Here is a 14,111-nt window from a genome sequence, read left to right as displayed (position 1 = left end):
GTGGGTGGAAGAAGGGGGGGTTGGATATGGAGGCGCGGCGGTGGCAGTCGGACCACGCTTTGATGAGAAGAGTGGCGCAGGTGGGATCGGAGTGGATGTGAGTGCAGCTGAGGCCGATGGAGTATCCTTTGTCCTTGAACTCTGTTATCTGCCATTAAATTGAAGTAAGTTTAGAAAAACAGAGGAGGCGATGAAGGATTTGAGAAGGGTGATATGCGTTCCTCTTTGGGACGCTGACCTAATTTGCTTTACGAGTCCAATGTTGGGACATCATGTGTTAAGTGAGTCTCATCACAATACAATAGTATTGGTCAGCGTTAAAAAATATGAAGCCCACTTGACACTTGACGTCCTACAATTGTACTCTGAATGCATCAGGAGTCCTCATGTAATATTTTTTCTCCTCTTTTGTGTTTGATGGGGAAAATTTTTCTCTTGAAAATTTATTATGCTCGGGCTTTGGATGAGTATATGTAGGATGCATTTTTGGTGTGCTAGTGAGTGCACATAAAATATAGCTTAAATAAATCTAATATATACTCAAGTACACCCAATCCGCACCCACATTATTGATATGTAATCATCTTTACAACACCAAGAAGTTTTTATCTCACTAAATGGAGTCAACTACATGAATCATTTATCTCCATGATGTCTTATTGAGTGTCATATTTTTATTTAATTTTAATTGATTAAGATCATTTTTTATGCAAGTTCTCTAGGCCTTTTTAGATCTATTTATATATTTATTAACATAAGTTAAATCTAAAATATTTGATCACCTAAATAGTTTAATATGACCAAACTAACTAAAACCCTTGGACGAATATATTTGTTTCTCATTTTATCTCTTAAGTGTAAAGTCACTCACCCACCTAATCATGCTCATCTCAACAACACATAATTTAGTTTTATGCATCTCTTTTACAGACCAATATTCAATGTCATAAAATATTATAGGTCTCACCACCTTATAAAATTTTCTTTTAGGTGATAGTTTCCTTTCAAATATTAAGCCCGATGACATTCCTCCACTTCAACTATCCAAACTAAATTATATTAATAACATCCTCATTTATATGACCATCACTTTGAATAATAAATATGAAATATTTAAAATTTTCACTTCTTTTAATGATTTGATCACTTATTATTACCAAATAATATGTAAAATTTACTCAATCAAAATTTATAGATTTTACCAAGTACTGGTTAACGTCAATTTCATATCATGGACACAAAAAAGCCGTTGACTTTTTATCTTTATGATAAAATAGATAATGAAGAAGTATATTTCATTTTTTTAATTAATAATAATAATATTTTTATATGATCATAAAAATGTAAGCGGCATGTATATAAAAGAGGAGGCTTTACATACATGCCACTCAATTCTTATGTATTTACGTTCACTTTTTGCATTAATACCACCCAATTCTTGTAAATCATCTTAATTTTTAGTTTAGATGGCGTGCATGTAAAAATTCAAGTTTAGGTGGTAGACATGTAATTACATAGGAATTGAGTGGTATATATGTAAATACAAACACCCCTAATATTCTTACCTGAACATAGAAAGGAGACCAGATATAGGGCTCATTCCCCATGGGCTCCCAGTGGACCAGCTCCCTCTCCTCCGCCGCCGTGGCCGTCGCAATCCATTCATCCAACGTCGCATCCGCCCTCGCATCCACCACCCTCACTCCGGCATCGTTACACTTCACCACCCATTCCTTCCCTCCTTCTTCCCGGTTCATCCTACCGGCGGTCACCGGAAAATACCACAGCAGCTCCGACATCGACTCCTTCAACATCGCCCGGTCCAATCTCGAACCGGACCGGTAATAGAACACTATGTGCAGCGAATGCCGCTCCATCGCGTGGTCTAAGACCGACAACGGGTACGTCTTCCCCGGCCGGACCGGCGTCGTCGAAACCACCGTCGATTTCGCGTACGCCGTCACACGCTTCCCGCCCGCCGTCATCTTGCCGTTAGAATGAGATGGGGGGATTGATGTGGAGGAGGCTAAGTACGTGGGTGGTATTTATGCAATTATGAGGTGTGGAGTTGAGTGATGGCTTAGTCGGTGGGTCATTAAAGTGCATTAAATCTGTTCGGTCGGAGATGGCTGTTCAAAGTTCAAACGTTCCTTATAAATAAATAATTTAATTTTTTTAGGTGTTTATATATAATACACCCCCAAAACATTGCTATTTATAAAATAATCATCATAAATATTATTAGTTTGATAGTGGCGGGTGTAAATATATAAATTTTGTAGTTAAAAGCAATGATTTGAGTGATTAAATTATGATTTTTAATATTTTAAGTGTTATGTATGTAATTATCTAAAAAATATTTGCATATATATCATCACATATATTTTAATTTTTACGTACATAATACATTTTTAATGGATGAAATATATGTTTCACTTTTTAATGTAAGAAAATTAGTGTTTTGATGTGATATAAAATATTTGGGTGGTATAAATGTAAAAAGATAAAATTCAGGTGTTAGATGTGTAAATATATTGAAATTGGGTGGTATGTAATTAAATGCACTTTAATATTTTGGTAATGTTGATTTCTAGAACAATTTTTGTCAATATATTTGTGTTATATTTGCAAACATTATTTATAACTTTGTCCGATCAGCCGTGTTAGGTTTTGATGAGCCGCGAAGGTTGGTTGAGAGGGATTATTTGGGAGAAAATAAAAAAAAAAACGGAAATATGTTGTGAAGTGTATTTTTAAAGCCTCATTTATACTACACTTTATGTAGCATGATCCATGGTTCTAAAAATATGTTGTACATGTGTCAATAATCAGACGTGTCATAGATCTATCCGTACATACTTCGTAGAGCCTACAGCTCTACAGAACTAATAAACGACAACAAGAGCGATGATAAGTTCGAAAGCAGCTTTGCTAAATAAATGCACAAACCTTAATTGCCACTTTAAATTTAATGAACGGTCAAATGACAATTAGGCTCCTCCATATGCCATATAAACAATAGCTTTGCATGTGTGTGTGTGTGTGTGTGTGTGTGTGAGTTGCTGTATATGCTAAATAATATTTACTGCTGAATGGGCGCAAAAGTCTCTGAAGTTTTGCATTTCAGTGGTATGGTGCCCTATTGAGTGCACTCTCAGAGGCTAATAAATGCTCTCATCAGCCCTCTATGATGGTATTAAAGGCTTCCATGCGCTTGCAAGCTGGATAATTCTTTATTGTCTGGTTCCGCCCTTGTGGAGTTATGAGGGGGAGGGATTGAACTTGGCCGATTTTTTGTAGTATACATTAAGTTTTTTCAGGGCATTTATAATCATGCATACCACATCATTTTTATGTATTTATATGTCTAATAGGTAAACATTCATATTTACATGCATACGATTTAAATCTTTGACATCACATATAATATGTTCTTAAAAGAGATATACATTCTTTCATGCATAAGTTTATGACATCAAAGTATGGTAAATGTAAATATCAAACTTTCGGTGTTAGATACATAAATACATTAAGAATTGTGTGATATGTGTGTAAACTTTGCTATGTTCTTCAGATCCAATTTTGATCAAGAATAGTTGATATGACAAGATGTAATTATAAGTGTTATGATACGATAAATTATGAGTTAGATGCAACATTGAACTCCAATAAGTATGAAATAGAGTTATCACGGTAGCTATGGCATGGTACTTATGTATTTGTATCTAATTAGGTGTGGCTTTTAATGGATATTAGAGCAGTGATAATTTGTTTGACATTTAATATTTTTATCACTAGGAATGTCAAATTTAGAATGGCATCTAAACTAGTTTTCCAATAGAGTTAAACACGTTATAAATTAGCAAAATTTAAACATGAGAGAGTAAATGTATAAGTTCATGACGATTAGTATGATTGAAACTATTATCATTGGATAAGATATAATAGTGAGTTGGTCTGTTTGTGATAAAAAGCTCTATATTTTAAATGAGTTCATTTTTTGTATTAATCTGTTGCAATATATTAGGCATGCATTGACAATATATTTTAACTATATTAAACATGTTATTATTTTCCTTAATGTTAAACACATTGAGGACAGTAGCCTCAATTTAACTAATAATTTACTCTATTATACTCCTAGTTTTATATGTATATCTTACAAATTAGAGCAAATATTGGCATGCATAACACAATAACTTAACCAATTCAATTCCAAAATAGATAATAACAAGAGAATAACCCTATTTATTTATTTTAAATTTTATTTGAACTTTATCTCAAACTCAATCGAACATTAGTTTAGACAAGCTTGGATTAACATTCAAAATAGGAAATGTAATGTCTAATTGTTAAAACTTTTTAGGACCTAGTGTCCTGTAATATATGTGGGTTATGCACAAATCCTACTAGCAATCTAGCATTGAGTATAAGTGAAATAAATAACGAGAGAGGAGAAGCAGCTCGTGGGAAAAGAGAGCTCAGCCTTCAGTGCCCACAGTTTTACTTTTTTTTTTCTATTTATAAGTTTTGGGATATATTTTTATCATGATAGAAGAAATTATATAAATGAACATAATGTTAAGTCATATCCAACAACTTTATATCATTTTAGCTTTTTTTATGCCATGTCCATCATCTTTATGTCATGTACGATAACTTTTTATCATGTTATGCGGTTTTATACAGTTCAGCAGTTTGATAGTTTGACATGTTATCAAAGTTAGAAAGTTCCACCACTTCGACAATTAGGAAGTTCATAAGTTCTTCAGTTAGGTAGTTCAACCACTTTGACAGTTAAACAATTCAACAACCCGGTAATTAGGCAATTGGGAAATTTAACAATTCAACAACTGGTCAGTTTTGTAACTTATTAAATAGGCAGCTGGGTAATTCAACAATTCAACAGTAGTGCAATTCAACAACTAGGTAACTAGGCAATTGGACAATTCAACAATTTGACAAATAGGAAATTCAACAAGTTGACAACTGAGCAATTCAACAATCTGCTAGTTGGGCAATTCAACAATTCAACAACTTAGTAGCTCGGACGGCTTTTTTAGATGTATAAATTTAGTTCCCTGATTCTCGTATTTCTTCAACTGACAACTACGAAAAAAATATGAAGCTACACATTGCTCATCTTTATAAGACACACGTACACTTCATTTATTTGAAAAATGAATTCATTGGTACGAGTTAAAGCCATCTTGATAAAAATAAGTGTTGTATTTCACTATGTACTGACTATTCATCTATCGTGGGGTTATCACCCCTACATAGAATCCTTCTGGGGGCATTTTGGCTACATTTGCAGGATCTCATCCCAGGAGCATTACTACTCATATTCAGATAATTTAGAGTTTCTCAACTGTCTTATAAGGAGAGTTCTCTTATAATTATTAGTAAGGAAAAAATTAAGTTCTCTTTTTAATGCAAAAGATGTAGTATTTTTTTTATAATATAACTCATTTATAAAATAATTAAAATAATTTCGTTAAACTCGAAGGTGAAATTTCGTGGTCCTTAATCCCAAGATCAACTGAACTCATTCGTTATTCAACCAAGTTATATTTTGAAAAGAGTTTTTCCAAAGCATCCCTAGCAACGAGCTATTAAGCCGAGTATGATCTAAGAGTTTGGAAATTTGTTTTTCTCTTATGAAAATTGCTTACGAGGAACAAGTTCCTCGATTTAAAAAATGAAAGCACAAATGAAAAATTATATTGAACAACTTAAGATAGTAGAGTGTTGAATCCAAAAGTGTCTAGAACGCACACTCAAGAAATACAACTTTATGCTAGGAAGTGATTAGAGAGATAGAGAGAGAGAGAGAGCACAATAGAGAACAATGAAAGAGAATGTAAGTCTTTATTTATGATATTTACCCCTTTTTCATATAAGCATATGTCCCAGTATTATAAAAATACATAGTGATCCCCTCATTATTAACTTTTCATATGGACTTTTTGGTAATTAGATAGTTATTAGCATATAATTAGATTGGAGGACCGATTCGATCGATAATGATTTGTTGACCATCAGGTGAGCCTTTACTTAATCTATTTCTAATCCGAAAGAGAGCCCCTAATCGATCGTCTTGAGAGCTGATCCCCACCCTATGAAAAATCTCCTGGCACGTTCCTTCGATCACTAGAGCATGACGCCTCCCTTGAAAACATTCAACTCAAGACGGTCATCAACAGATATGCCCGACCAACAGTATCATCCTCCTAACTCGTTCAACTGCGTCGAAACTCGTGCTGACATATTTTTATATGTACATAGAGTTTAAAGGATGTAAAAATGAAAGATTTAAAAATAAAATATCTTATCTCATGAGTGGAGATTCCTCTAGTGAGATCGTTGTTGTCTCTATGTTGATGTTCATGTGCGTTTTTATATTTTAGGCATATGTCTGTGCTTATCACACTTTTCAAGATGTTGAAACCCTTTAGGATGTTATGTCTTATAATATCCATGGTTTATACCTAACTCCTACTTGCATTGAATAGGAGAGGGAGAAAGAAGTCGGGAGGTGCAACCCATGAGAATAGAGAGTCTTGCCTCTTGAGCTCCCATTTTTCATTTTTTTCTCATTTATAAGTTTTGAGATTTCCTTTTATTATGGTATAAAAATTAAATAAATACACAATGATAATACATATTCAAAAGCTTTATGTCATTTCGAGCAGCTTAATCTCACGTCAAATAATTTTATGTCATGTCTCGCGGCTTTATGTTATGTCCCACAACTTTATGTCATGTCCCACAATATAGTTGAACTTGACAATTTGTTAGTTTATGTCATGTTTGAGATCACTTTCTATTTTATGTTTTTGTCTTTAAAAATTTTAAAATAAAAAAAAACAAAAAATAGTATGTTTTATTCATTTTTTTATTTATTTTATTTTATTTTTAGAACACATGAAGCATGTTTTCAAAGAATCAAAAACACAAAAATTGTGTTTTCCCTATTTCGAAAATATATTTTTGGGAGGTATGTCCTAAAACCTTAAATTAACCTAATCATCACTGAAACAAAAACAAAAATAAAAAAACAGAAAGTGATTCCAAAAAGGACCTTAATAATTGTACAAGTTATGTAATTATACAGTTCAACCACTTCGACAGTTAGATGGTTTGGCAATTCTCCAATTAGGCGTTCAACTGGTTCGACGTTAGATTGTTTGTCAGTTTTCTAAGTAGGCAATTCAACCACTTCGGTAGTTAGATGATTAAGTGACTAGCTAACAAGGCTGGACAATTCAAAGTTTCGGCAACCAGACGGTTCCACAACTTGGTACGTAGACAATTAAGCAATTCATCAATTATGTAGTTGGACAGTTCAACAATTCAACAATTCGACAACTGAACAATTCAACAAATTCGACAACTGACAACTGAACAATTCAACAATTCGACAACTAGACAATTCAACAATTGCCAGTTTGACAATTGAACAATTCATTAGTTGAATGATTCAACAATTCGTCAGCTGATCTTTTTCGACGTATGAACTAATGTCATCTTGATTTTATGATTTAGTGCACAAATGACATTCTTAAACTCATATAATCAAATATATAACATCACTAATATTAATAACCTAAATATAAACAAAAACCTTGCCTTGAAATTTTATATATTGTTGATGGAAATCTAGAAAGAAGAAAAGTTGAGTAGATTATTGGTTGAAAATGTACTTATATATTTGCTCAAACATTCTTATGAATTTCAAAAAAATGGGAGAATGCGAACACAAAATTTTCTTACTTCATTTTCTAAAAAATAAATAACAAATATATATTTCTAACTTTTATCTTAACAAAGCTTTTCTAAAGCCAAATTTTCTTAATAGTTTTTAATATTCGATGAATAAACAAAGAATGAACTATGCTCATAGTAATCCAACAAACAAAATAAAAAATTTAAATTTTTATTAATTATATATTGACATTTCATAATTATATAACATATCCATTAGCCAAAGCTTTGTTACACCGTCAAATGCAAGCAAAAAGGCAATTTTTTTAACCGTAAAGGAGAAGAATTTGGGTTCTAAAACGATCGCCATTCGCCACGAAGGCTGTCTGAGCAAGCGGCGAGCAGAGAGCGAGGGAAGGGAGAAGGCATGTCTTCTATTGGGCCGGCGAAGTGGATCCTGGAGATGGCCAAGTTCGCGGTTTACGTGACTGTTCCCGTCGCCCTCACCTACGCATTCGTCACTGATTCCGGGACTCTTCATAAGCTCATGGGATTCGTATTCCTCTTTCTCTTTCTCTGTGCTATTCTTTCCAATTTTTTTGGTTGGCTTCTTTTTTCTTTTGTGATTACGATTGGTAAGTATATAATTAGAGGGGATCGGCATCATCATCTCTCTTTTGTGTTACCATAGATTAGGGCACAGTTCTACTGTCCTTTTCGTATGAAAATTATGGGGGTGTTTGATTTCCTTATGCATGTGCAAAGTTTATCAGGTTTTTATTATTGAATAATACTATCTTAAGCTCCAATTTTTTTTTTTGATGGTGTATTCAGCTTTTTAGATGCACCCTTCAGTTACGCGCACTGGCCTCATGATTCCCAAACCATATTTGTTCGGTTCGCGGTAGGAAAACAGTTTGTTGATAAAAGGGTTATTTTTTTCAGCTGGAATAGTTATGCTTTATGATTTACCTGTGATTCCTCGGTAGTAATGCACCATTGGCCTGATAAATGGACAACTTGTCTGCATTGGATACTATGGCGTGTAAGGAAGAAGAAGAAATAAATACTAGGTGAAGGCGAATGGAATTGGAAAGAATCTTTGTCATTTCGCTTTGTTTGGTTTCATTCAAGGCGAAAGCTGAGGAAACTTGTTGGAATAATTTACGTGCAGCAATGCCTTATCTGTAATTTAGATATGAGATCATAGTTAGGGAAAGTTTTTTTTTTTTCCTTCTTTCAGTACTTGAAATCTTATTATTTTTATAAAGAAGGCCTAAACTACCTCTCTTGGTGGCAAAAAGAGGGGCATAAAACTCTAGCAGTTATACCATAAAACGAATCTAAAATATAAGAACAGGTAAAACAACTCAAAGGGAAAAGAAACTTTTGGCCTACATTCATGGAATGAGATGAACTCCAGATCCAGTATTAAATGTTGAACGGGATCAATCTTAGGGAGCTTACATGCATATATCATATTCTCTTTCTGATAATATATAATAGGATTATAGGAGTAGATCTCACTAAATCATGGAGCAAAAGTTTCCTTAGAGAAAACTAGTCAAAAGAGAAATACAAGTCTGAACAAATAAACTCAACAAACGTATCGACAATTGCTTTCTCTTGTGCAATAGAATAAAATAAAGAGGGAGAGGATAAACACTAAGAGCTCACAAAAACGGACGAGAAGATGCCCATTTGTCTTCTTTTCCATCTTAAACTTCCTTTTTTTTACAAGCATGCAAATAAAGAGGGTGGCTTATGTAGTGTGTAAATGCAAGCCGGGACCTAGAAGAATATTCTAAAAATGCACTTACATTTTTATAGAATCACAATAATCCCTCTGTATATCAATACCTCAATCCTATCCAACAAGCATGGTGGATTTTCAAGTTGAAACAGGAGTTATTATGAGCTTCTACATATCCAAAAACCATGATGTGCATCAATTGCTACAATCATCAACTAATTATAGTCATCATCCAAGCTTGTGAAGTGGGATCACCATTATTCGCGTGTTGGTAGGATTGTGCTTAGTGCAAATATGTTATCTTAAATTCTCATCATCTTGAATATTGTATTTGATAAAGTGGTACTTTACCTTAATATTCTTGGTTCTCCTCATGAGACTTTTGATTTCAAGCTAGGCGAAGAGTTCTTATAATATTATAGAAAACCACTTTATTTTCATGGTTCAAAATTAGGCCTTCAACTTAATCTTTTAACCAAATAATTTTATAATTTCTTAAGTTGGTGTATACTCTTTACTCAGCGGAAAAGATGTGAGGAATTGACAATCCAAAATGTTTATGCATTCTAATCGGGCACATGTTAGATGAGGATACACCTTTAACACATCCCAATCTATTTCAGCTGCGTAAACCTTGTTAGACATGCAAAGGACACACAATGGATATGTCTTGAGCATTTTTTTCCCGTTCAATATTTTTGGGCCTAATTCTGCAATATGATGGTTTGATTTTGGAGAAATTGTAACCTTATTTCAACTCCTATTTGTTTTTGATGAGTTCAAGATCTTTCTCACCTTTGCATATCAACGCTGGTCCTAATTCGCATGCCACCCTTTTTGTTTCCAGTTTTCCTCCACGTTGCCAAGCCCTCACTCATTTTTCTTTTTTACACACGTCCTTTTTATTGAGTTTTCACCATCAAGCTTGTTGTAGTGTTACTCCATGGCCATATCTCATGTCCCCGATGCTCTTCATCTTTATTGTGATGCTTCTTAACTTTTCTTCCTTAACACTAATTTTAGATATATTGTTCTTTCTTTTAGTTATTTTGGTCTTTATCTTATCATTGTAAAGATTCCATTTTCTTTAATGTACTTTAGGCTTTCATATTTTTGGGTTTCCTAAAATAATTTTGATGTTGTTTTTCAATGTGTAATTGTATATTAAAAATTTATGAGAGAAATCTTTGTGTCCACCGTATGTTATGCCCTACTTTTACAATCATGATGCATTTTGTCAAGGCGTGTTGCTTCTCATGTCAATTCTCATATGAAAAATAAATTATGTTGAAAAGATGCTTTCAATTGGTGGCACAATCCGATACAGTGAAGTTATACCTGTTTTGATATTTGTTTATATTAAGGTAACTAATAATCAGAATTAAGAGAAATATATCAAATTGATCCTTTTTTTCATCAAATTATAGCTTGCAGTGCTTTTGAGATGTCTTGACATTCAGTACATTTCTTTTTACTAAGCCGTAACCTATAGATCTACTATTAATTGTGTCAATATTAAACTTATATATAGGAATTTTCACTATAGCATACATAATGCTGTCTGAGGAATAGTAGATCTATAGTATGAGGAATAAAATTCTTCATACTATATCTTCATTGTATGAGGAATAAAATTTCTACCGTTATATTTATTTCATGCTCCATCCCAAATATCTTCTATGAAGCTCCACTATCATTAGTTTCACTTGCTTTGCTTAATTTAAATTTTAGATTCTGGATTGATTTATCTCTAGCCATAACCAATGCCATCAACATACAAAAGAAAATACTGAAAACACCATTTATATGTTGCTTCTCGTACAAAACTATTAAATGAGCATTTTTCTAAATCAATGTTTAATCATAAACTATTATTTTTTTTATGGCACCTTCTTGGAAACCATTTTAAGCGAGAAAAATTTTTTTTCAATAGAGACACAATCTTTCTTCCATAAAACTTCAAATTTAGGTTGTGTTTGAATGTGAAATTCTAATAGGAATCACACAACAAACAATTCTCAAGTTTGTCGGAGCTTAGAAACAATTCGAAACTAAATCATACCACAGAATAACGAGAGCACACAATTCAATAAAAAACTGGAACAAAAATTGAAACAGAAGTACATTCAAAGCAAACAGAAAAGCACACGAGAATTTACATGGAAAAACTCGAGAACGGGAAAAAAATCACGAAGCCACACCACCAGAAATTTTCATTATGAAATTCAGAATGTTTTATAAAGAATTAACACAAGTTTTCTCGTCACACACAAAGAAAACTAGTAGGACTCCTCAATCTTTTCTCTTCGATATGACGCAAAAAATCGCCCGAATCCCTGAAATCCACCCCTTCGACACTCCTCTTCTTCATTGGGACGCTCATTGACGAATACCGAAGGAAGGTACACCAAGCCATACCTTATGCCGCTCAAAATAGGGATTAAAAATTAATTCTTGACACCAACCGCCCCTGGTTTATAGGCGCCCGAACTGGGCGTCTATGTGTCAAGCCCTCGAGAAATAGACACCTATATGAGTGCATATGCGCTCAAAGCCGACACATAGGTGTTGACTTCTCTGTTCGAGCAACACCCAAGTGGGCGCTTAAGCGCCCACAAGCCGACACATAGGCGTTGGGTACTCTGTCCTGCTGCTCACCAAATCACCCCACTCATGATAACTCCCTCATCCAAATCACCATAGAGAGTTTTTTTTTTTCCTTTCTTACATCGAGTTGCTTTAATTCTAACTTTTGTGCATTAACTATGTCCAATAAAGCATGAATATGCTATATTGAATAATGCTGAAAAAGTTTCTTTGAAATTCACATTTTCCTTTTGGCTGTAGTGCTTTACAACCAAGTGTTCGTTTCGTTTTTTTTGTTTAATTTCCACCTTAGTTTTCTATTTTTGGTTTGAAAACTCATTTGCAATCATCATTTCTTTTAGCATTATGGAATTGAACCATATCTTAAATTTCATTCTTTTACTAAATTAATGATTCACTCCACCATATTTGTACTCTTTTGCTTTGATTTTTTGTTTATGGCAGCTTTTTCATTAGTGGTTGTCTCTTAATCTCCAATAGATTATAACACTTATCGCAATATGAACTTTATAAAAACAAAAGACATTCTCATTATCATATCTTTGAGATGATCTGCTCTGCCCTTAAATTTACAAGAACCATATAGTTTGCAGCATTGGTTCCTCCTAAGATGCAAAATATGTTGATTGTTCTGGCGAGTTATTGTTAAATTGTTCTTTACATGTACATATGTGTTGAAAATGAAGCCATCAGCAATGTCAAATGTTTCTGCTGTTGTTTACGCAGAAACCTTATGTTGTTTATCCTCCTGAGGGTCCTCCTCCTCCATCCCCAGAAGAGCTTCGAGAAATGGCGAGGCAGATGGCTCGCAACAACAAAAGCAGCTGAGTTGCTCCACTGTAAGCTAAAATTGAATTTTTCATTTTTTTTAAAAATATTACTTCACATCAAAGTTTTAAAAAAAAGTACAAAAAATTAGAACTTATGACAGGTTCCAAAAAAGCAAATAGTACTGTAATTTTTGAACTTTTTATTTTTTACTTGGAATAATTTTATTTTCATTTTTATAGATGGCTGTAATGTGCTTTGTATCTGCTTTGATTCTCTGACAATTGGTGGGAAATAAGGAGTGAGAAGGAAACAAAAGAGTTACTGGGTTCATCTTGCTGTCATAAATTTAATATAATCATGCATGAAAATTAAGGCTGTAAATGAGCTGAGATTCAATGAGCTCGGGCTTGGCTCTTGTTCGATTTAATTCAAAATTGGCTCATTTTCAAATTGCTCGTGAATAGTATATTCTTGTTTGGCTCATTTTACACATTCATCTTCTTGTTTCGCTTGAGTTTGGCTTGTAATTGACTTGTTTAAATTCATTGAAAAAATAGATGTACTGTATAACAATATTGAATTTAAACCTACACCAATTCTAATCAATAGAAGGCACAAAATTTCATGAACACACGAGTTATTATGATTTAAACTTAGATATAAATTTACATAACATATTATTATATATATATATATATATATATATATAATATCTTTATTTTGAGTTAAAATGAACCAAACATGATTAAAGGAAGAGCTATTAGCATTTGACTCATGTATAATTCTAAGTTCAAAAAATTTGTTTATGCTCGACTCGTTTATTTAACCAACAATTCAAACACGAGCTAAACACAATTTGTTTGTGAACAACATGCTTTTTTAACAATCATATTGAAAATGTATATTTCACATATAAAAAGATTGTCATGGTGATATTTTTGATGTGATGTTAAAGATTGAGGGTTAGTTCTGTAAATAACGTAAAAAATTCTGGTTCGTATGCAAAATGTTCTCTATATTTGTTTATGGTATCTCAAATTGTATAGAGAGATAAGGACCAAAATGTTAAATTGATCCACCACTTTTTTAGTATTATTTTTTTTTATATTTACGACAAATGCCAAAAATGCTTTCTTTACCTTTCAATTTATTTATTTTTCTTAGCATTCCCTCAATCTATTTAATTATTTGTAATTTATATTAAAACTAAGTTTGGTTAATATATTTTTTATATTTTTATTTAAAAAAATAAAATATTTTGTATGTTTAAAAT

General features: G+C 32.9%; 2 protein-coding genes across 2 annotated transcripts in view; one reads left to right on the top strand and one right to left on the bottom strand.

Annotated features, from left to right (window-relative positions):
* The window catches only part of LOC110031790 (protein ECERIFERUM 26-like), a gene marked incomplete in the record, with an annotated part of 2,909 nt that extends 881 nt beyond the window's left edge, over positions 1–2,028 (bottom strand). The window contains 2 exon segments of the mRNA XM_020735188.1: positions 1–148; positions 1,566–2,028. Of these exon segments, the coding sequence (XP_020590847.1) occupies positions 1–148; positions 1,566–1,985 (568 nt within the window).
* A 5,985-nt stretch (positions 2,029–8,013) lies between these two features.
* LOC110031791 lies at positions 8,014–13,416 on the top strand. Its single transcript, XM_020735189.1, has 3 exons — positions 8,014–8,263; positions 12,794–12,906; positions 13,078–13,416. Exons 1-2 carry the CDS (start codon positions 8,135–8,137, stop codon positions 12,893–12,895), a joined length of 231 nt encoding a protein of 76 aa, XP_020590848.1. The 5' UTR covers positions 8,014–8,134; the 3' UTR covers positions 12,896–12,906; positions 13,078–13,416.
* Positions 13,417–14,111: the final 695 nt, after the last annotated feature.

Source organism: Phalaenopsis equestris, unplaced genomic scaffold (assembly GCF_001263595.1).
Source record: "Phalaenopsis equestris unplaced genomic scaffold, ASM126359v1 Scaffold000840, whole genome shotgun sequence".
NCBI lineage: Eukaryota > Viridiplantae > Streptophyta > Magnoliopsida > Asparagales > Orchidaceae > Phalaenopsis > Phalaenopsis equestris.
Note: the sequence above shows the minus strand (reverse complement) of the source record. Positions and strands in the feature narration are given on the sequence as shown.

Bases quoted from the DNA above. Each gene is read 5' to 3' on its own strand.
- LOC110031791 (XM_020735189.1), top strand. From the start codon at position 8,135: ATGTCTTCTATTGGGCCGGCGAAGTGGATCCTGGAGATGGCCAAGTTC. The intron at 8,264-12,793 runs GTATTCCTCTTT...TTGTTTACGCAG, and splicing joins TTCATAAGCTCATGGGATTC to AAACCTTATGTTGTTTATCC.